The 24,326-nt window shown below is 44.1% G+C and overlaps 1 protein-coding gene across 1 annotated transcript in view; it reads left to right on the forward strand.

Annotated features, from left to right (window-relative positions):
* LOC126481209 (probable cytochrome P450 4aa1) overlaps window positions 1-24,326 on the forward strand; it is a 226,720-nt gene that overhangs the window by 72,005 nt on the left and 130,389 nt on the right. The window contains exon 2 of the mRNA XM_050104811.1: window positions 11,088-11,244. Within this exon, the coding sequence (XP_049960768.1) occupies window positions 11,088-11,244 (157 nt within the window). The remainder of the gene's footprint in view (window positions 1-11,087; window positions 11,245-24,326) is intronic.

A 24,326-nucleotide genomic window follows, 5' to 3' on the forward strand; every position in this document is an offset into this window, starting at 1 on the left:
TCCCTAACATGAGTGGGTGGTCAGCGTGACAGACTGTCAATCCAAAGGGCCCGGCTTAGAGTCCCGGCTGGGTCGGAGAGTTTCTCCGCTCAGGGACTGGGTGTTGTGTTGTCCTAACCATCATCATTTCATCCCCATCGACGCGCAGGTCGCCGAAGTGGCGTCAAATCGAAAGACCTGCACCAGGCGATCGGTCTACCCGACGGGAGGCCCTAGCCACACGACATTTCATTTCATTACATGTGTAAACTCCTTCGTGGGAAGCATTATCAGTCATCAGAAGCAGTGGTGAAGGCTGCGGAGGCGATTTTGAAGGACCTCTCAAAAAGTGGTTTCCAGCATGTATTTGACGACTGGCAGAAACGCTGGGACAAGTGAATCGCATTCGTGGGAGACTACTTTGAGAAAGACCATCAAAATTATAAAGATGAGTAAAGGTATGTCGTCAAAAAAAATTGTGATCATTGTTTATTGAAAAGCCCTTGTAATATAGCGAGTCGTATTTTACACTATTGGTCTCATAGCCGTCACTTCGCTCTTCCAAACACACCCGCACGCACGCACGCACCCACAGACACACACACACACACACACACACACACACACACACACACACACACACACACAGGTATACTTGTCCGGGCGACCGATGTGTCGTTTCCCATGTCCCGCGAAGTGGAGGAGGGCCAATTTTCAGTCTATTGTTTATTTTGAATGTTAACAGCAGCTTCCTAATACTATAAAATTAACTTAATCTGAGTATAGAAAGAGAGGTGAGAGAAAAATCCTTCTGTTAATGAATGACATATGAAGAGAAATTAGGAAGAGAAATGGAATTTCACGTCACCAACTAGATCAAAAGCGGAAGCCTCGGAAAGCAACTCGAGCCCAAGCCTTTTAGCCTATATCTAAACCTATTGTTAGTATTTAGTTGTAGTTTATCTTATTGTAATACACTTATAGAGTGATCTTTGGCAGTTATGTGTGTACTGTACTCAGGGGAAACTTACTCGGCATGGTCGGTAATGTTTCCGCCGTATGAGGGTACGTCCAGAGCCACCACCCAGACTGAATCTGGTCTCTTCCGGAACGAGCGCGCTCCCCCACTCCACATCGGTGCAGTCTCTACAGCCTTCGCACTGGCGCAAACGGTTCCCTCGATGTGCCGGTGTCAACGGAACATGCCGTGCCGGTCGTTGGCCAAACAGACCACACGATGGGGCTGAGGCACTGTGGAGTGGGAGACTGCTCTGCTGGGACACCTATTAAATGTGGTTGCAAATGCACTCGTTTTTTGTCGCGGGTCTCTTCTTCCCTGTTTCACAATATAGCGGTGATTTGCTGCTGTAATTGACCATGGTCGATCACCTCTCCTTCTTCAGGCAGCAGTGCCTGTGGTTGGAAAATCCCCCCACGCACGTGAAAAGTGCTGTGAGTAACACCAAACTCCTGGGCTACACTCGTCACACTTCGTCCTTGTTCCAGTTTCCCGATGGTTCTTCCCCGTGTGAAGTCATTCAGACGGTGTCACCGAGGCGTGTTGTAATGGAGTGTACTCTAACTGCTCGTTGAGTGCAGTGACGCAGGCGGTCTTTTCCCGTTTCGTCTAATGCCCCGTGTTGCGGGCCAGCACCATTCGGCGCATTAATCACACCGACCTTAACGCCATGATCCGTCCAACTCTCTGTGCACTACTGGAAGATCTCTGGCAACATGCTGCCTCACCTTGATTCATTTGCACTGTGTAGTTAATACGGTATGTTACTTTACCTGTCTCGTCCCTAGGTTTTGCCTAGCAGTGTAAGAGAATTACGGAAAATGCCAAATGGAACGGTAATGTGAAACAGACATCGAGTTTTTTCTTCCTTGTGTCGCACAGTCCGTAACCGGGATATTGGCCTGGCTACAGGCCGAGTGCAGCCTTTGTTCGCTGTGGCACTAGGAGGGTGGCAAGCCTTTCGCAGCGGCCCCCGTTTACCCTCAGAAAGATCTCTAGTAGTTGTTTGGCATCAAGTTGCGTGGGCCTAGGGCCGTCCTGGAGAGACTGGAATGAGGAAAAGTCCCTTGCCGTATCCTGGAATCAACCAGGACCTGCAGGGGCGGCCTCTATTGCTCTACTCGCTAGACAATGAAGGCCAGGGAAGTCGACGTTATCGGGGTGAAAAAAGTGTGAATCGTAAGTCACAGAGAACTTCCACAAAAACTCCGTAGCTTTTAACCCTAGAGTTTGAGTGACCGCGAAGTGAGAGGGCTTACGCTGTGAGAAAGTGGTGCATAAGAACTTTTAATTACGCAAGAAACAAGTTTCCCGAAGGTCTGTTTCTTTGCTAAGACTATTTCTTTACGCAAGAAACCAGTTTCCGGAAGGTCTAGTTGTCCCATAAGGTTCTTACGACAGCCCACAATCAGACCGTGGAAATTGACAAATCCCCCTCATTAATGCCTTTCTAAGGACAGTAAACAGTTTCTTATATAGATTATAGATACATGGGAACTCCAAGGAATTAGAAGATTTCAGAGTGGGTTCTGAGAGAACAGGTCAGTAGTGGTTTAGACCTACCAGTTCCTCAAGATGGAGGCTGCTCGTATCAGAAGGTAGCTGCTGTCTGATAGACCCTGCAGATGCCTTCAGTTGCTTGTGATCGCATGCAGCGTTTTAAAGCCTGAGAAATCAGCTTCCTAAATGTGTCTGCGAAAATTCCTTAGTGTATTGTCCGCGATGCTTACATGATAGTGGAGAGTACTACACTGAAGTCTTGGCCTGTACCTATTAATACATTTCACACTCCTTTTTTTGGCGAACTTCACCTTAAACTTACGATCGTCATGTCAGTGCACTCGGATGCATTGTAATATATCATCAATAAACTGCTACCTACTCTGCAATATAAATGCCTACATTAACGCTATCGGTTTCATGATATGTTTTCAGGTGCACACACACTACTGCATTTCACCCTCGCCGAAAGACAAAATAAGAAAATGTGTCTGCGCAAAGATCTAACAATGTAGAGCGTATAGACTTGAAAACAGAATGAACCTATTATGTAACCGATTGTGTTAATTACCTTCATTTGTGGCAAATGTGTTGTGGTGTACCGATAATGTGATAAGCTGTTGCCGCGCTAGCTACATCCTGATTAACAAGAAAATACTCTCAGGGAACACCTGATGAAGGCGTCGAGTTACGATGGCCATGTACCGACTTGGGAAGACCATCGGCAGAACATGCGATCTCACCGAGATGACAAGAAAATAGCAGTCGAACGCCGTCAACAAACTAAATCATTTCAATGAAAAATAAGAGTCTGATCACATCAGTAAAATACTTGCATCTTGACATACTACGAGTATAGCATGTTAACAGGCTTGTATCGACTGTTTTGTTTCCACCAACAATGAATATCAATACCAGATCTTATCTAAAATTTGAAACGAGAGTTTCGAAGTATTCGACGTGTGTGCCGCGTGCAGTACACTCTTGGTAAAACCAATACGTAACACCCTATAAAGAAGTAACGTCGAACATCACACTTTGACTAAAAGAAAGGAGTAGCTGTGCAAGATAAGCGACAACGTGTAGAAGTGTTTCTACATCTGAAAGATGACTTACATTCAAATTTCGCGCTAGTAGCGCTACTGCAAGGTTGCAAGTCAGGTTTGCTTTAAATACGCGCTGTAACGGTCGTGAGAGTTAGTTACCTTCGAGATTGGACGTGGTGTGTTGACGTTAGTCAAGAATTGCTATATGTCCAGAAAGACGCCAGTATCGACACCTCACTGAGTTTGTACGAGATAGTGTAATAGCGCTGCGAGAAGGTGGATGTTCATTGTGAGATACTGCATGAAGACCTGGCAGGAATGTAGCCCCTGTGCATGACTGCTGGCAGTCACGTGACACTACCGAGAGGGAAGATAATCGTATTCGGCGTATGGCTCTGTCGCACCATACTCCATATGCTGCATCAGTTCGAGCAGCACTTGGCACCTCAGTGACGTAACGATCTATTACAAGTCGATTACATCAAGAACAGCTCTGAGCCAGACACCCTGCAGTGTGCCTTCCACTGACCCTGAACCACCGCCTATTTCTACTTCAGTGGTGTCAAGCGAAAGCTCATTAGAGGGCGGAGTGCAGCTATGTCGCATTTTCTGATGAAATCTTGTTCTGCCTTGTTGCCAGTGACGGCCGTGTGTTGGTTAGAAAGAGGCCAGGTGAGAGCCTGGAATCAACCTGTCTGCATGCTGGACACACTGGACCCACACCTGGAGTTATGGTCTGGAGTGTGACTTCATAACCGCCGGACTAAAAATCTGGTGATTTCAGCTGTTGTACTGCCATTCATGAACAGCATTCCAGGGGCTGTTTTCCAAAAGTTTAACGCTCGCCCACATACCGCTGTAGGAGCCCGACATGCTCTACAGAACGTCGACTTTTTACGTTGGCCTGCTCGATCACCTGATCTGCACGTGTGGCACATCATTAGACCACAACTCCAGCGTCATTCGAAACCAGTTTTAATCGCCGCTGCATTGACGGACCAAGTGCAACGAGCAGGAAACTCCATCCCACAAACTGACATCCAGCACGTGTATGACACAACGCATGCAGTCTGCGTGCTTGCATTCAACAGTATGGTGGTTACACCGGTTGTTAATGTACCTGCATTTTATTTTCGAATGGCTTTTCTTGGGCTTGCGTTAACCTGTCATACTACAATGTCGGTCACTTAAATACGTTATCTATACAAATGTATTCTCGAAATTCATTACTCTACATGAATTATTTCTTGGTTTTCTGATTTTTCTTTCCGTCAGTGTATTTGTATGATCCCGAGATCCGACCATTGTACTGAGGTGTGTCCATTGCTAAGAAACTCGCTACCAGCATCTCCCGCCAATACTCGCCACAACAGCAAAATAGGAACGCAGTTGAAAATGCACAAGGAAACAGTCGCACAAAAGCGTGATACTCAAATTTTTATGGAGCCAAATGAAATTTACCGGTATCAGTTAACCCCAGCCAAGAACGAAACTTCTATTCAGCACCACCTACAGGTAAGTACTGAGTATTTTTTTTTTTTTTTTTTGTGGTTTTAGGGCGCACAACTTCAACGGTCATTAGCGCCCAGACTACGTTAGGAATGCACCGCGAGTCACAAGTTTAAAACAGCAACGAAACGGAAAACACGATAAAAGACAGACTGACAGGCATAGGATTAAAAAAAAAACCAGCACAATCAAATGTCCTTAGAGAGGGTTGTCAAGTTGATAAAATGAAGAACGCGAGCAGCTGCTCGTGGGTCATCCGCTAAAATGGCATCTAGAGTACATGGCAGGCCAAGATCAAGACGCAGTGTGTTAAAATCCGGACAGGACGTTAAAATGTGGCGGACCGTCAGCAATTGCCCACATGGGCAGAACGGCGCCGGTGCAGCCGTCAGCAGATGGCGATGGCTGAACCGTCAGTGTCCAATTCGTAACCGGGCCAAAACTACCTCCTCCCGCCGAGAAGGGCGTGAGGAGGACGTCCAAGCCGCGGGAAGAGGTTTCAAGACCCGAAGCTTGTTGTCTGTAAGTGCAGCCCAATCGGCATGCCACAGCGATACTCACCAGAGAGAAAGACAGGAGCCAGTCTGACTTACCTGCTGTGAGACATCAGGGAAGTCATTAGTCGCATCATGATGCTGAAGTAACTTCTCATTTCGTTTCGGTCTACATCGTGAGTGCATGACGGTTGCTGAAAATAAGTGGCCAAAGAGGTTTTTTTCTCAAATACTTGTTTCAAGTGGCTCTATTGAGCTGAAAGTATTTGCACATTGTTCTTTATATCAGTAAAATGCAAAAGCAAAGTTTTGTTAACATTAATCATCACAATGCTAAAAGCCTTAGGGCAAGACTAATGACGATATTTATTAACACTAAACATCACAATCCTAAAAGCTTAGGGCAAGACTAATGGCGATGCAAAGTAGGCTGCCCTGACATACGAAGCATAACATGCTACTCTTAGACGTTGAAGGGAATAGCAATCCAAAGAGCATATTTCCATATAGATTAATATGTCGAAAATCGACATGTGTAGAGTTCTTCAATTGAGTATTGATCATCATTTGCCCTCTGCATTGAAAGTACTGTGCATGTTTTAAGATGAAAGTAAGAGTCAGGTGACAAATGTCAACAAAACTGTGCATTTTACTGATATGAAGAAACATTTGTGAATATTGTCAGCTCAGTACAGTCATTTGATAATGGTATTTGAGAAAATACCAGTATCATTATTATTTTCAGCAAAAATTGCTGTACGAATCATCTACAAAGAACTGAAACGAGACGTTAACTTTAGCAATATGATGGGGCTAATGACTTTCGTGATGTCTGACTTGGTGGCTCCTGGCTTTCTCTCTGGTGACACTGAAAATCTCAAAAGTGTGTTTGAAGGTCAGATTCAACAATTCTTATTAATAAGCTACTAGGACAGATACAGACACACTGATGCACTTCTTTAATGATATGTATAACTACAGTCCGATCGACGAACGGTGGCGGTTCGCGCATGTCGAGACACTGACGGGGATTGCATTGTTGCCGATTCCAAGTTGCGGTAAGCGCATGCGCCCTCTTTGCGCTTGAAGAACGCGAATATCCCGCAAATAATGTCTCTCGTTTGTTACGCAGAATTTATGATTTACCAACACAGTCAGCGATGACAAGTTACAACAAATGGAGTAGAAATTCAGTAAACAAGTCGCTACGATTACATTCAATGCTCGCATTGGCTACGGCATCCACGGAGGAACGCTCGAAGCGCTCATTGGCTATCGGAGAACGCGTGACGTAGGAGCGCAGAACAAGCCTCCAGTCGATCGCCATCGTTCTTGACTCCCATTGTAGTATAATATACTGAAGGTATATTGTTGGATTTTTCTTTGGCGTTTACGTCTCCAACCTTTGCACCTGAATCACATGAATCAGTTGACATGAGAAAATATAATCGGTTGCTCCTGCAATTCGTCTGCAAGAAAGGCTACCGCAGCAGTCGTCTTGAAAGGTACGTGCTGAGGTCTGACCAGGGTAGATACAGAAGCCGGCCGAAGTGGCCGCGCGGTTCTGGCGCTGCAGTCTGGAACCGCGAGACCGCTACGGTCGCAGGTTCGAATCCTCCCTCGGGCATGGATGTGTGTGACGTCCTTAGGTTAGTTAGGTTTAAGTAGTTCTAAGTTCTAGGGGACTAATGACCTCAGTAGTTGAGTCCCATAGTGCTCAGAGCCATTTTTTAGATACAGAAAATAAAGTCGGTAGTGGCGAACCGCAAGGTGGAATGAGTAAAATATCTTTGAGTAGGAGGATCTTCGATGGTTGAGCCGGGCGCGCGCAGTAAAAAGCTCTGGAGTCGCAGCTAGGTGCCCGGAGGAAGCAGACGTGTGTGGACGGCTTTAAGGTAGGAGTCGCGCTCGGTGCGCAGTCACCCCAAGCAGCTTCAGGACGTAAATGAGAGAAGATATACCGGGTGATCAAAAAGTCAGTATATATTTGAAAACTTAATAAACCACGGAATAATGTAGTTAGAGAGGTAAAAATTGACACACATGCTTGGAATGGCATGGATTTTATTAGAAGCACCCCATATTGCTAGACGCGTGGAAGATCTCTTGCGCGCGTCGTTTGGTGATGATCGTGTGGTCATTGCCACTTTCATCATGCTTGGCCTCACAGGTCCCCAGACCTCAGTCCGTGCGATTATTGGCTTTGGGGTTACCTGAAGTCGCAAGTGTATCGTGATCGACCGACTTCTCTAGGGATCCTGAAAGACAACATCCGACGCCAATTCCTCACCATTGCTCCGGACATGCTTTAGAGTGCTGTTCACAACATTATTCCTCGACTACAGCTATTGTTGAGGAATAATGGTGGACATATTGAGCATTTCCTGTAAAGAACATCATCTTTGCTTTGCCTTACTTTCTTATGCTAATTATTGCTATTCTGCTCAAATGAAGCGCCATCTGTCGGACATTTTTTGAACTTTTGTATTTTTTTGGTTCTAATAAAACCCCATGTCATATCAAGCATGTGTGTCAATTTGTACCTCTCTATCTACATTATTCCGTGATTTATTCAGTTTTCAAATTTATACTGACTTTTTGATCACCCGGTACAATGATTTCAAAATGGTTTTTGTTAGATAATGTTCAGAGTTAGAATTTGTATGTCGAAAGTTTGACACAGTAAGCGTTTTGTAAAAAGATGTTGGAAATGGATGTTTACTTAAGGAAATTATTATCTTGACTTGAATAATGCCAGTTGTGCTATGGCATAACATTTGTTATTTGAAATAACTTTGCTCTGATAACTTTAATTATACGGAAATCGATTTCAAACCATGAGCTGCACATATATATTGCATAGACGTCTAATTTTTTTTACGTTCTTTCATTGGTGCGTAACTTCACTACTCATTTTGATATTCAGTACAAGCAAAGGATGTGGATTATGATTCAGGCTGTTAGATTTAAACACAATGTTGATGTCAATATACAGGGTGTTACAAGAAGGTACGGCCAAACATTCAGGAAACATTCCTCACACACAAATAAAGAAAAGATGTTATGTGGACATGTTTCCGGAAACGCTTAATTTCCATGTTAGAGCTCATTTTAGTTTCGTCAGTATGTACTGTACTTCCTCGATTCACCGCCATGATTTCATACGGGATACTCTACCTGTGCTGCTAGAACATGTGCCTTTACAATTACGACACAACATGTGGTTCATGCACGATGGAGCTCCTGCACATTTCAGTCGAAGTGTTCGTACGCTTCTCAACAACAGCTTCGGTGACCGATGGATTGGTAGAGGCGGACCAATTCCATGGCCTCCACGGTCTCCTGACCTCAACCCTCTTGACTTTCATTTATGGGGGCATTTGAAAGCTCTTGTCTACGCAACCCCGGTACCAAATGTAGAGACTCTTCGTGCTCGTATTGTGAACGGCTGTGATACAATACGCCATTCTCCAGGGCTGCATCAGCCCATCAGGGATTCCATGCGACGGAGGGTGGATGCATATATCCTCGCTAGCGGAGGAAATTTTGAACATTTCCTGTAACAAGTGTTTGAAGACATGCTGGTACGTTCTGTTGCTGTGTGTTTCCATTCCATGATTAATGTGATTTGAAGAGAAGTAATAAAATGAGCTCTAACATGCAAAGTAAGCGTTTCCGGACACATGTCCACATAACATATTTTCTTTCTTTGTGTGTGAGGAATGTTTCCTGAAAGTTTGGCCGTCCCTTTTTGTGACACCCTGTATATTGAATAGAGGCCTAATTTTTTACGTTCTTTCATTGGTTGGTAACTTTACTACTCATTTTCATATTAAGTGCAAGCAAAGGTTGTGGATTATGGTTCAGGCTGTTACATTTGAACCCAATGTTGATCTCAATATATACAGGGTGTTTCAAAAATGACCGGTATATTTGAAACGGCAATAAAAACTAAACGAGCAGCGATAGAAATACACCGTTTGTTGCAATATGCTTGGGACAACAGTACATTTTCAGGCAGACAAACTTTCGAAATTACAGTAGTTACAATTTTCAACAACAGATGGCGCTGCAAGTTATGTGAAAGATATAGAAGATAACGCAGTCTGTGGGTGCGCCATTCTGTACGTCGTCTTTCTGCTGTAAGCGTGTGCTGTTCACAACGTGCAAGTGTGCTGTAGACAACATGGTTTATTCCTTAGAACAGAGGATTTTTCTGGTGTTGGAATTCCACCGCCTAGAACACAGTGTTGTTGCAACAAGACGAAGTTTTCAACGGAGGTTTAATGTAACCAAAGGACTGAAAAGCAATACAATAAAGGATCTGTTTGAAAAATTTCAACGGACTGGGAACGTGACGGATGAACGTGCTGGAAAGGTAGCGCGACCGCGTACGGCAGCCACAGAGGGCAACACGCAGCTAGTGCAGCAGGTGATCCAACAGCGGCCTCGGGTTTCCGTTCGCCGTGTTGCAGCTGCGGTCCAAGTGACGCCAACGTATCGTCTCATGCGCCAGAGTTTACACCTCTATCCATACAATATTCAAACGCGGCAACCCCTCAGCGCCGCTACCATTGCTGCACGAGAGACATTCGCTAACGATATAGTGCACAAGATTGATGACGGGGGTATGCATGTGGGCAGCATTTGGTTTACTGACGAAGCTTATTTTTACCTGGACGGCTTCGTCAATAAACAGAACTGGCGCATATAGGGAACCGAAAAGCCCCATGTTGCAGTCCCATCGTCCCTGCATCCTCAAAAAGTACTGGTCTGGGCCGCCATTTCTTCCAAAGGAATCATTGGCCCATTTTTCACATCCGAAACGATTACTGCATCACGCTATCTGGACATTCTTCGTGAATTTGTGGTGGTACAAACTGCCTTAGACGACACTGTGAACACCTCGTGGTTTATGCAAGATGGTGCCCGGCCACATCGCACGGCCGACGTCTTTAATTTCCTGAATGAATATTTCGATGATCGTGTGATTGCTTTGGGCTATCCGAAACATACAGGAGGCGGCGTGGATTGGCCTCCCTATTCGCCAGACATGAACCCCTGTGACTTCTTTCTGTGGGGACACTTGAAAGACCAGGTGTACCGCCAGAATCCAGAAACAATTGAACAGCTGAAGCAGTACATCTCATCTGCATGTGAAGCCATTCCGCCAGACACGTTGTCAAAGGTTTCGGGTAATTTCATTCAGAGACTACGCCATATTATTGCTACGCATGGTGGATATGTGGAAAATATCGTACTATAGTGTTTCCCAGACCGCAGCGCCATCTGTTGTTGAAAATTGTAACTACTGTAATTTCGAAAGTTTGTCCGCCTGAAAATGTACTGTTGTCCCAAGCATATTGCAACAAACGGTGTATTTCTATCGCTGCTCGTTTAGTTTTTATTGCCGTTTCAAATATACCGGTCATTTTTGAAACACCCTGTATGTTCTAACCCCCACAAAGTCTATAGACGGTCCCTGTCGCGTTCGATGCAGCATGTAAACGTCACAATGACGTCACGCCCGTGTGCCGGCAGGTGGCCGTGGCGTGGGACGCGGCGCTGTGCCTGGCGCTGCTGGCGGCCGTCGCCTGGCTGTCTACGTGGGCGCGCCTCGTGTGGATCGCCGCCCGCCTGCCGGGGCCGCCCGCGCTGCCCTTCCTGGGCAACGCGCTGCTCCTCACCCAGCACGAAGGTCAGCCGCCGCGCCCTCACACCAGCTCACTGGCCTCTTTCCCCTCAGAATTGTTCCCCTCATCTCCTTAAGCAACCTCCACCGCACATCTTTCCTGCTGGATTGTATACTATTGCAACTTTAGTAGTACTGTTGTTACTCATACAGGAGATGGACAAAAATATTCAAACACCTCGAGAAATTCACGCTCGAACAAAATGCAGACGCTAGCCAAGCGTGCAGGTTGCGCTATTGTACACTACTGGCCATTAAAATTGCTACACCACGATGAAGTGCTACAGACGCTGCATCACAGACAGGAGCGCCTGCGTTGGTGTACTCAACGACGAACGTGGGTGCACGAATGGCACAACTTCATTTTTTCGGATGAATCCATGTTCTGTTTACAGCATCATGATGGTCGCATCCGTGTTTGGCGACATCGCGGTAAAGGATTTACTGTGAAAATTATAAGACCCTACGTCAAGGAGAGCCAAGCAACATGTTTCTTCCTCCCACAAACATGTTGCGAAGTGCATATCGACACTAGTTCATATCATCATTTGTGAATGAAACAGAAAATGGGGAGCCGATGATGCTACACAAAGTACCCACTGCTACTTGCCTGGAACTTTTATGCGCAGTATAGATGTAGACGTTAAACAGACCTCAAAATGAGCCGGAATACCAGACTATATCTTCCTTAGCAGTGTAGAATTTTTCCCAAGTTTTTCGTAGGCACAGGAAAAGCAGAGTTTCCTATACTTTCTTTGTAATTAAAACTCTGTTCTTACCACAGTAGAAACTTTGTGTAATGGATATAAAGCGATAGATGGAGGAAAATAGAAGTTCTGCGGTGTCATGACAAAGAAAATCGTTAAGAAAGTTACTCAATGCGTGACTAGGTTACAAAGATGGATAGTCGTTCGCAGGTGCATGACGTAGTGAAATACTTCACAGGTGCGACATGTATCACTCCCAGACTGCTGCTCACAAGTGCAGAATCCTTCATTCATTGAAAAGTACAAACTCCACAATTATATACAGCTTGAAATCGGTACCATATTCGCGACACTCCTTTCGCATTTTTCACTATTCAGATGCTTCCAACAGTATTTCCTAAGACATTTATCACGCAAATGAATATTTTCCCAATGTGAATATATCTCGAATATAATCCCGTACGCTGATTGTGTGTCACCTATTCTTCAACTCGGCTGCCAGAAAATATTGTTTACTTTTTCTCAGTTTTTATTGTTTGCTGCGAGCTGTCGACACTCTTTAATGACCTGTGTTTTCTCTTTATTTCATCTTAACATTAAAGAGCATCATACTTGGGGACGTAGGGTAATTCTGAAGCATCTTAAAACAGTATTTCCTAAGACATTTATCACGCAAATGAATATTTTCCCAATGTGAATATATCTCGAATATAATCCCGTACGCTGATTGTGTGTCACCTATTCTTCAACTCGGCTGCCAGAAAATATTGTTTACTTTTTCTCAGTTTTTATTGTTTGCTGCGAGCTGTCGACACTCTTTAATGACCTGTGTTTTCTCTTTATTTCATCTTAACATTAAAGAGCATCATACTTGGGGACGTAGGGTAATTCTGAAGCATCTTAAAATAGGTTTCAGTGATTCCGTAGATCAGAGAAAGCATGGTGGTACTGCGTGAAACTCAAAACCATTGCTATGGGAAAACTGTAATTTACTTTCGTTTGTGAGAGTCATATACGTAAAGAGCTTAACTCGGATTGTAACTACAGGCTCTCAACAGTTCGACCACAGCATATAAAAATGATTGTGCCCCACTGACGTAACCCCGCAAAGACAAAAAGTGCGCCACAAGTTGCGTAACACACTAAGTAGTGGCTTGCAGAGAGTGGTGGATGTAAAAGGAAAGACTACGAAGATCTCAGACAGAGAGCCTGCTTGGCGCCCACTTTCACCGCTTTTTCTACCCAGTTGCCCCCAATTAATATTATTCATATCACTGTTTCGTAAGTCCACGCGGAATATTGTGTTTACACTGCATAAGACTGAAAAGTTTCATTGTTTCATTTGCTGCACGCAATTAAATATCTACAAAGCACTGCAACTAGTGCAGTTTGTGTATTGTTCTTCCTCTTATTTAGTAAAGGCAGCTGAATGTTTCATGTGTGAAATTGTAAAACTGCGGACAACAATAATGGACGCATTTGCCTCAGTCTGTTGTGTGTCACATGGAGTTTTCACAATACAGAATATCAGTGCTGTCAGTTTTTGAACAACTGTCAATCCTCAGTTTATGGTATAAAGGAGAAGTTTACGTGTGATAAAATAACAATCAAAATGCTCCTAAAATAATTGCTGTAATCAACTGAATGCGCGGTGCTTACGGACAGTTAGAGAGATGTAAGCTCTCCTAAAGCGCAGTAAACAGCTCTTTTCGTTCCAGCCGGTGCACAGGTTTATAAGGCCAAATGATGGTGACTGCTGAAAGCTGAGTTTCATCACAATCCGTGTTGTGCGACCACTGGTGTGCAGCTTAGCAACACGCACGTCTTGCAACACGGTTGTCAAGCACCTGTGATGGGACTGACACAGCTTGAGGACGCTGTTGAGAACAAAGGGAAAAGAGCTGTTTGGCAGTTGAACAACAGTTCGTAATAACTGACAATTTTATACACTGAAACACAAACATATTTCAGTGGGAAATTTGTGGAACCTGCGAATGAAGATATTAAAAATTTACACTGTTGAGACGTAATCTGTGCCTTCTCTGTGAGATGAAAATGAGTAGGTAATACATTGTAGCGTTTCCAGGTGAAACAGTCCTGTCATTTTGAATGTCTGTCCACCTTCAAAACGGCAAACAGTACCCAGGACGAGACGAGTGTAAGCCTCAACCGTTCCTTAACCCGACATTCGTTTCATCATAACTGCACCTCGTAACAATTGGTAAAGTCCTGCGATTCCATCGTTATGAGAAATCTGTCATTAGCAAGAACTTCATGGTGACCAAGGAAATACCCATAAACAGCTGCAAGTCCTCGATGAAGGCTGGTGATACACGGCAACAAAATTTCACGCGAAACTAAAGGCACTTCTACAAACCAGGAGAAGATGATTCTTGAGCTATGACCTGGATCTCGATGGCATCACACACTTTTAAAAACAATTCAAAAGCCAAGATCGCATAAAAAATTCCTTTATTTAAGACAACCGGTTTCAACGGTCTTTGCTGTCATCTTGAGGTCTTTAACATCTTTTTGTTGTACAACATATTCATTTTACGCTACACCTTACGCGCAAGACGTCAGTGTACAAAACTCTTGTGCGTGAAGATGACAGCAAAGACCGTTGAAACCGATTGTGTTAAATAAAGGAATTTTTATGCGATCTTCGTTTTTTAATGGTTTTTAACAATTACTACAGATCGCCCTTCAATACTCTAAAAATAAGAAAATTCAGGCATCACACATGTAACAGACAGGTCTGAAATTACACAAATTTGAAAGAGAGGTTGATATAGTAGTCACGTTCCTCAAAGAGTTGCATTATTCGGGACCTGTGGCATCGCTTGTTGTTGCAGCAATGTGAGATTAAAGATATGAGGCTGTAAACCCTCTTGGAGTAGTATATTTTTCAGCCCATTGGAGATATTTGGCGCTGCTCCGTCACCACTCGTGAGAAGATTAATAAATAAAAAAGTTGAGGTACGATCGTTGCACAGCACAACTTTAACTCAAATGGCAATGGGATGGTTGATGCCTATCGATCATAGCATAAATACCTGCCACTGTGTCACTCCTTCCTGGAATTCTACAGACAGATTATGGTCTTCTTGACCATTCAGCATCGCAGCTTGCAACTTACAGCACGTGTTTCAATAGTGGCTTGTATGGATGTCTTAGGGACTGAGACAAAGGCTACAGGCAACAGAACTGCTGCAATTGAATCCAGAACCCGTATATTGACCTCTGACATATGCGTACTGTCGAGGGAGCTCTCAAAATGCGAGAAAGGCCATGAATTCGCAATTCTGTAATACTACTGGAACAAGGGAGCTATCCACGGGAAAAGAATATATAAAACACACAAGAAAACGCTGGTGGGAGCTCGTTCCAGCTCCTAGGGAAAATTACTAGACGTATCGAGAGAGGGCAATTCGGAAGGAAATAAGCAAACAGTTAATGAGCAACACAGACTAAAATGAGAGTGCGTTGCTTACCACAGAAGTTTCGGCGAGTAGTAGCAGAAATAGCTTGCCTCTTCTAGAGATGCACCGGATCCCTATTTTGAGTTTCTCGTACGAGTCTGATTTCAAGGCGATGAAGTGTAGCACACGTTGCAACTAAATTAGCACCAGACTTGCACAACAATCTTCACGATGTACGGAAACCAACCGTCTGTGACTAGATACAGCGATCTGGTATGGACAGACATTTATATCTTTGCTTTGATGCAGAGACTGTATCTGTTGACTTATTGTAAACTCCTTGGAATATAAGTTCTGTGACCATAGAGTGTTATAATGGAATCGCCATCTACCACTGACATCTCGAAATTGAAATTAATGCCGAAACCCGGGACTTTTCTGCGATTTCTTTTGAGTGCACTTCACGAAGCAATACCAGGAGGGCCCACTGCAGTGATATGTCACGCTAGGCAACAAGCTCTCTCGATGACGACCGACTGCACACACAGACAGCCAAGTCTAATCGCATATTCACGCCACATTTTTTTTGCAGTTTCCACTTGTAAACGCAGTTGAATTCATTAAGAGCGCTATATTCCCAGTGAAGCTGTTCTGTCGACGCTTTAATGGATTATCAGACTCGGATCCTTTTACTTCGCCTATCAATTGTTTACGACTGTTGCTGCCATCTCTTAGCTGTTTGTTAAACTACGTTCTGATTTGCCTCACTCAGACAACTGCAAATTGCCTCACGGTGTCTGAGCAGAAAACGCCGGTTGCCATAATCAGTTACTGCACCTAATTATGGTACGGGCGAGAGAATAAACTAATATTCCACGCATTTTGAACGAGGTACGCTACTTTAATGACGCAGTCCCCATTGAAGATTAGGAATATTCCAAAGATCGACTGCAGAAATTAATGACAAAACCCCTAATCTTCTCGAGGATGCTGATTACGTTGCTGACGCGTTCAAATGTGACTAACATACAGATATAGTGAGGTGAGCTCTTTACGCACGTCATGGGAAATACGACTAGAGGGGAAACTGATGAAGTCCATGTCCCACACTACCATTAATGATAAACAACCTGCTGTGACTGCTATTCATTAGTTCAACCAGCTAATATCAGAATGCCGTCTAAAAAACTCGATACTCCTTAAAGGACATACACCACTGTTTTATGCTGTGCTATATTTCAATGTCGAACGCGCTGTTCCCCAAGGCCCAAGTGACACCATGTTTTACCTCCCGCGTCGGACAGCTAAGAAGTAGAAATCAGCTAAAAGATCAACCCGCCCTCTCTGAACGAGTTAGAAGAGGGACCAGATCTTTTGACAGAAATGCTTGCTGTTTTATTATATATACAGCGGATGTTATTAGAGATATTACGCGAGCATTTCTGCAACTGATCTTACAAGAAGGCGATAGGGATTTGGCAATATTTTTACAGTACAATAATTTTGAAGATAGTCAATGGAACTACCATTCCACGAACGAGGTAACGACTTACTGTTGCCGTTGAGCTTGATATGTAGTGCATTCTTACTTTCGGCAACACTGAAGGAACACGCTTCTAGAACCACATCTACTAGCCAACAATGTTTCAGAGCTTTACTTCACGTTTGGCGTGGGGCCCACGAAAAATACGGGCGCCTCACCGAACGAGTCCTACGAGAAAGACAGGCCGCGGCGCGTACGTCACGAAGGTGGTCCTGAACTCGCTCACTCGCTCAGCTCAGCAGACATAATGCGTTTCTAAACCTGTTAACTCGCAGCTGGGCGTGTAACTGCTAACCAGAATTGCATCTTCCACTGGAATCTGCTATTTTGAAGCCTTACTGATTAATTTAAGATCAATACTCGATATAAATGGTATAACGGCTTGTTTATAGCATTTAGTCTCTTCTGCTTAACAGTACTCATTGCATGCTGGAAGTGGTGCCTTATGCAACTGATAATCATTTTAGCATGATTTTATTTTATTGTATGCCAGTACAGCCGAAACAGATTCTAAGTAGGCCCATGGACTAAAAATGGCTCTGAGCACTATGGGACTCAACTGCTGAGGTCATTAGTCCCCTAGAACTTAGAACTAGTTAAACCTAACTAACCTAAGGACATCACAAACATCCACGCCCGAGGCAGGATTCGAACCTGCGACCGTAGCGGTCTTGCGGTTCCAGACTGCAGCGCCTTTAACCGCACGGCCACTTCGGCCGGCAGGCCCATGGACTCCCCATCATTATAGGACTAATAACGCTAAGATTCCATAATAGCGGATTCCAGTAGAAGATTCAGTTTTCGTTTGTACGCACACGCATAGTTACGAGTTAACAGGTGTAGAAACGTAGTTTGTCTGCTGATTTGAGCGAGCGAGCGAGCGCAGCACAACCTTCGTTACGTACGCGCTGCGGCCTGTCTTTCTCGTAGGCCTCGCTCACCGAAGTTCTGACGTCACACTAGTCGCCTTCCGCGCCATGCATCGCAAGAGATCGGCTCCGTGCGGGGCTAATCGGAAATTATGATGTCAGTGAAAAGATACCAACTAAAGGTTTAAACTCGGCCGTATGTAATCGAGAGCTTGGATGTATTCAAACGCGCTGGTAAGAATTATTAAACTTGTCTGAAATAGTTACTGGCTACCAGCCGACGCCGGCCGCTCCTGTAGTGTCACGTGTCTTGACACAGCACGCCGCAGCAGCCGTGTATTTCGTTGGCGAGGTTTGACGCAAGTAGCGACAATGAAACTCTCCGCTTTATACTATGAACTAATGGTCCTCGTAAAATTATTAAGCTTTCAATTGGCGAAATGGCTCATATCCTGCATTGCAGTGTGGAAGGTTGGGCCAGGCGGTGAACCAAAGCTTCATTTAAAGTCAAAAGCATTTTGCTATACACACGGTGTTTGTTGTCATGTTGCAGACCCACGACTAAAGACACTTTAGATTCCAAAAATTTTCAAGCGAATGCGGCAGTGCTTCTTGCCCTCCATGCAGCAGGCAATAATGTAAATGTTGAAGTGAAATGGCAAGAAAGTGGAAGAGGGAGGACACGTCATCACGAAGAAAGACAGGTCCATGCAGCGACACTGAACATACGAAAAAAAGTTTTAAGCCAACAGTTATATTTCTAGAATGTCCTTCTGTTTGGTGGACAGTGATGTGTTGCCGAATTTCGCTTGTTCTGCCACAAATACATAAGACAGAGAATGTGTGCCTTTTAACTAACTTTCACACGGAAACTGCAAAACGTAGTAGGACCAAAGTAAAGTTAGTGATGGCTTGATTGGATTCGTGCCGCCACATATAAAAAGTAGAAATCTGAGTTTCGCATGGTTAACCTCCAGAAAAACGCGATGAAATATGCGTTTTATTTCACCCGAAAATCCTGTGGATTTGTTGGTGAGTTATGGTGACGTTGAGATTTGCGCTGAATATTTGCTAACAAATGGCTGATGAAATAAGCTGTCACAGTACTTACGTAACAAAAGGTCCAGTTCGTGTTTCGACTCGCCGTCAGTCTGCCGACAGCGTTACTGTGTCAAGGCCACTCCTCGTGGCCTCTGTATTCGAACTCGATCGCAACCCAGCAAACCAGTTACGGCAACAGGTTTCCCTAGATCAGAAGACGACTCATATGGGTAACAAGTATAAGCTTCCGCGAATGCTTTAATTTACGAGGAAGCGGTGAAAAAATACACTTGTGCTCATAAATTAAGGATAATTGCAGAATGTGGTGTCACAAAACGTGGCACTACACAAAACTGGCGCTAATAGCATAGGCACATAGGCAACACACGCGACACAGATCCGTAAGTCCACGGTATTGGTGATAAGTTGAGAAAACCGTCCCGAAGCACATGTGCTAAAAAACGCCACTGTTTCCTGCGCATGTACCCCGACATCAATATGGGATATGATCACCATGCACACGTACGCAGGCCGCACAACGGGTTGGCATACTCTGGATCAGGTGGTCAAGCAGCTGCTGGGGTATAGCCTCCCATTCTTGCACCAATGCCTGTCGGAGCTCCTGAAGTGTCGTAGGGGTTTGAAGACGTGCAGCGGTACTTCGACCGAGAGCATCCCAGACGTGCTCGATGGGGCTTAGGTCTGTAGAACAGGCAGGCCACTCCATTCGCCTGATATCTTCTGTTTCAATGTACTCCTCCACGATGGCAGCTCAGTGGGGCCGTGCGTTATCATCCATCAGGAGGAAGGTAGGACCCACTGCACCCCTGAAAAGGCGGACATAACGGGTGCAAAATGACGTCCCGATACACCTGACCTGTTACAGTTCCTCTGTCAAAGACATGCAAGGGTGTACGTGCACCATTCATAATCCCACCCCACACCATCAAACCATGGCCCTCATACAGGTCCCTTTCAAGGACATTAAGGGGTTGATATCTGGTTCTTGGTTCACGCCAGATGAAAACCCGGCGAGAATCACTGTTGAGACTATACCTGGACTCGTCCGTGAACATAACCTGGGACCACTGTTCCAATGACCACACACTATGTTCTTGACACAGGCTTTACGGGCTCTCCTGTGACGAGGGGTCAGTGGAATGCACCTTGCAGGTCTCCGGGAGAATAAACCATGCCTGTTCAGTCGTCTGTAGACTGTGTGTCTGGAGACAACTGTTCCAGTGGCTGCGGTAAGATCCCGAGCAAGGCTACCTCCAGTACTCCGTGGCCGTCTGCGGGCACTGATGGTGAGATATTGGTATTCTTGTGGTGTTGTACACTGTGGACGTCCCGTATTGTAGCGCCTGGACACGTTTCCCGTCTGCTGGAGTCGTTGCCATAATCTTGAGATCACACTTTGGGGCACACGGAGGCCCAGTGCTACGACCTGCTGTGTTTGACCAGCTTTCAGTCGCCCTAGTATTCTACCCCTCATAACGCCATCAATATGTGTTATTTGAGCCATTTTCAACACACAGTCATCATTAGTATGTCTGAAAACGTCTGTACACTTACTCGCTGCACCGTACTCCGACGTACACCAACACACCTCTGCGTTTGTGGACTGCTGCCAGCGAAACCGTGCGACGACCGCAGGTCAAATGCACCGTATGGTCATACCCCAGGTGATTTAAACCCGCAAACCGCTCACCAGAGCGTTGTTTCACCATGTATCAGCATTATCCTTAATTTATGAGCATGAGTGTAGTTTTCCAAAACGATCTTCTCCACCACTGTCGTGAAGAACTACTGTAAACTGCGTTTTACTCCCATTAATCACATACGAAGCACACTAAACATGAGCTGTAAAAGAATGAATTACCAGCTACCGGTTTCGCAAGCAAAAAACTGCATTATCTTGTATCATGACAGTCATTGTTCGGGTTCTCAGAGTGACTCCTCTGCATGGCTCTTTGTTTGGTGGACAAACAGTAGGTACTCACAAGGCTGGTTCTCAGTGCTTTCACAGCACTGCACGAGTAAAAAATAAAAAAAAGGAAAAATTAGGATTAGCGCACTGAAAGCTCCATATAAACTTAATTATGTATGTCGACAGGTCATCTGTTCCTTGAATCGAGAAGCTCCACCATTTCTGCGTGTTCAAATGGTTCAAATGGCTCTGAGCACTATGGGACTTAACATCTGAGGTCATCAGTCCCCTAGAACTTAGAACTACTTAAACCTAACTAACCTAAGGACATCACACACATCCATGCCCGAGGCAGGATTCGAACCTGCGACCGTAGCAGTCACGCGGTTCCAAACTGAAGCGCCTAGAACCGCACGGCCACTCCGGCCGGCTTCTGCGTGTTATCGACACATACTGGTGAGATATCCGTCCCAGGGATTCCAAGATGTCCGAGAAATTTTTAATTTCACTACTAAAGATGTGATATAAAGTCATGCAGGAGGCAGGCGGCCATTATTATAATAATCAGTAGTTCTACAATCAGGCTAACTGGGTCGCAATGGTAAAAGTCAAAACATCAGGCAAGAAATAACTTTATTACTCATATGATGCGTTTCGGAATTTATCCATCATCAGATATACAGGAACGATTAATGCTCGTAGATACGGTGTTTCAAACTGTGTGTGAGACGAACATTCGCATACTAGTCTGATGCTGTATAAATTTCGAAACCCGTCATATGAGCAATACAGTTATTCCTTGTCTGATTGACTTACACCATTGCGACCCACTCAGCCTGAATGCAGAACTACTGATTGTTTTAATTTCAAGTCGGATGACAAATGATAAAAGAAACATCTTTTTCGTGTGATACAGCTCCAAATTAACAATTTCTGGATTTTTTTCCCTCACATGTACTGTAAAACCTTACTTTTTGCCAAATTTCATCATTATTGATCAACGGAAAGTACCCTATAGGTTTTGATGCGCGAGCATCAAAATATGTGATCTAAATGGCAGTAGTTTTTCGTTGCATTGACTTATGAGCTTACATTTACTACACCGCCAAGGGTATATAGACCTTAGTATGTGACATGAATTTCAACTTGGGACGTCTACTCTTCTTTCAACTTAATACGTCTACTCGTATTAACAGACGGACGAAAAGACAGAGACTCAGATAAAAAATGACAGGTGTTTTTTTCATGTGATATAATTGCTAATTTACATTGTTTATACTGTTAAACCTTTCTTTTCGCCAAATTTCATGAGTCTAGACCTACAGGAAGTAACCTATAGGCTTCGATGAGCGAGTCTGCGAGTGTCAGAGTATGTGAAATAAATTACCGTGTCTTTTGATTGCACTGACGTAGAAGCATCAATTTTCACACCCCGACGGGACCAGAGTTCTCAGTTTGTGACATAAATTTCAATTTGGCACGTCTACTTGTTCCTGAGAGAAAGGGTTTTTAACACTCGGACCGACAGACAGACAGATAGATAGACGAACAACAAAGCCGTCCTATGAAGGTTCTGTTTTTACCAACTAATGCATGAAAACCTAAGAAAAGCCGGAACTGTAATGTTGTGTTGTTTAATTGAATAATGCAAGAACTATAATATATAAGTAATTGTAACATTTTGTGAGATGTAATTAGGAAGAAAAAAGAAAACAGGAGCAGCAGAACATTAGTAAATTATCGCGTGTTTATATTGTGGGCAGGCAACGTCGAAATTGAGTGAACGACGATATACTGTTCAATTTTGATTGTTGATTACTCCTCTTGTTTATGGCTGATCACCCCGAAGCTTCTAGTTCGTAAAAAATGCAAGCACTTTCTCAGATGAGAATTCTGTATTCTCTCAGGCAATTACGCATTCATGACGCGGAATGTTGTTCGCAAGTTCGTCAGAGGTTCCCGTTTTATTCGTAAAGTCGTAGGTAACTACGTGAATGGCTTAAACACATGTTCGGTTAAGTCCCATTGAAGATGCCTTCTAATTTAGGATTTTTCCGACACTGATTCATTGTTTTCGAAGTAACTGCAAATGCACACAATTTTACCTTCTTTTAGCAAGAGCTTACTCAAATTTTTTTCGCCACGAACGTTCGATTTATCATGTATGATTTCCGTCTCACAATCACTGTTTTGAGCTGTTGCATTGTGATCTGTGTGTTAGCGAGTTACTAGGAACCGTCCCAAAACACTTGATGTGTGTGTGTGGGGGGGGGGGGGGGGGGGGGAGGGGCCGTGCTAGTCACTTTGCCTTTACACCGTGGGTAGTTCATACCACGATGGTTACTTCATCAGCATCTGCATCTATACACATAATCCGCAAGCCACTGTATGGTGCACGGCGGAGGGTACTTTCTGCCACTCTATCCACTTTAGTAAATACGATCCATAATGTGCACAGTTCGATCAATTTTTAACAGGTTGTTTCCTCTCCCAGCGAACAAGAAGTTGTACACATGAGATTATAATAAGAGATGATGAAGCATTTAAGTACTCATTGTGCAAATACCGCCATCTCAGTTTTTGTAATCCAGCTATTGGATAATCTGGTGGGCCCGAAACGGAAGGTCATATTCCGGAGTAGACCAACAACAAATACTGTGTTTCGCGATATTCAGCTCTAAATTTCAAGAACAGAAAAAAGAAATCTGTGGACATACTGAGGGTAGTAAATGATCTTATTTTTAATGTTGTTTATAGACTTTTCGGACAAAACACACACATTACAGGACTGACAAAATTTTCGTCACTATGAGGAGGTGTAGTAAAAATTGAACAACGTCACTGTGTCATTGTAGATGTTGCCTGTACAACAGTCTTGATTCATTCATCTAGGAAAAATGTTATGTGCTATTAAGAGACAATGCCTTGAACAATTTAAACACGATTTCGGGGAATCTCATTCATCTCCTGCCAATATACCTTCACTGGAATTTCCACCTATCTGTGGAGCACTTTACAGTAAACAGAGAGAATAAAGCACAGCATTGACTCAAGGTCTTTCTTCTTTGCTCTCGTAAGTTGTCGTCCTCTACCACACTTGAAGGTCAGGCCAGTATCGTGAAGTTCGCTGGCCGATCTGTAACTTGTTTAGAAAAGCTCGCTGTATAGTATTCCACATCGTCACTTTGAGTGTATTCTGACTGCATCACAATAGGCTTCTCTTTGTTTATTCTGAAGTATGTTATGTTCATCCAAACTGCCATTAGTCCACAAACGTTTTCGTTATTTATCAAAACTAATGTTGAAAGTGTCAGAGCTGAGGAAATCGCAACCACATAGAGCTTTTACTTCTTGACTCTTTGATTGCCTTTCATGTCCATGTACTTCACCTTCACTGGATTTCGCAAAAGATGAAATTTTTCTTAACGTAAACCTACAGCATACATGTTTTCCACTTGTACCTTCACGAATCCAACATAGCAAGCCAAGAAAGGTAACTAAATCTTGACAACAGATGTACATTTGAGAAGCTGATCCTAAGTAAATTTCATATGCTAAGGCGAACCAACTATATTC

The sequence above is a fragment of the Schistocerca serialis genome, chromosome 5, assembly GCF_023864345.2.
Source record: "Schistocerca serialis cubense isolate TAMUIC-IGC-003099 chromosome 5, iqSchSeri2.2, whole genome shotgun sequence".
Classification (NCBI taxonomy): Eukaryota; Metazoa; Arthropoda; class Insecta; order Orthoptera; family Acrididae; genus Schistocerca; species Schistocerca serialis.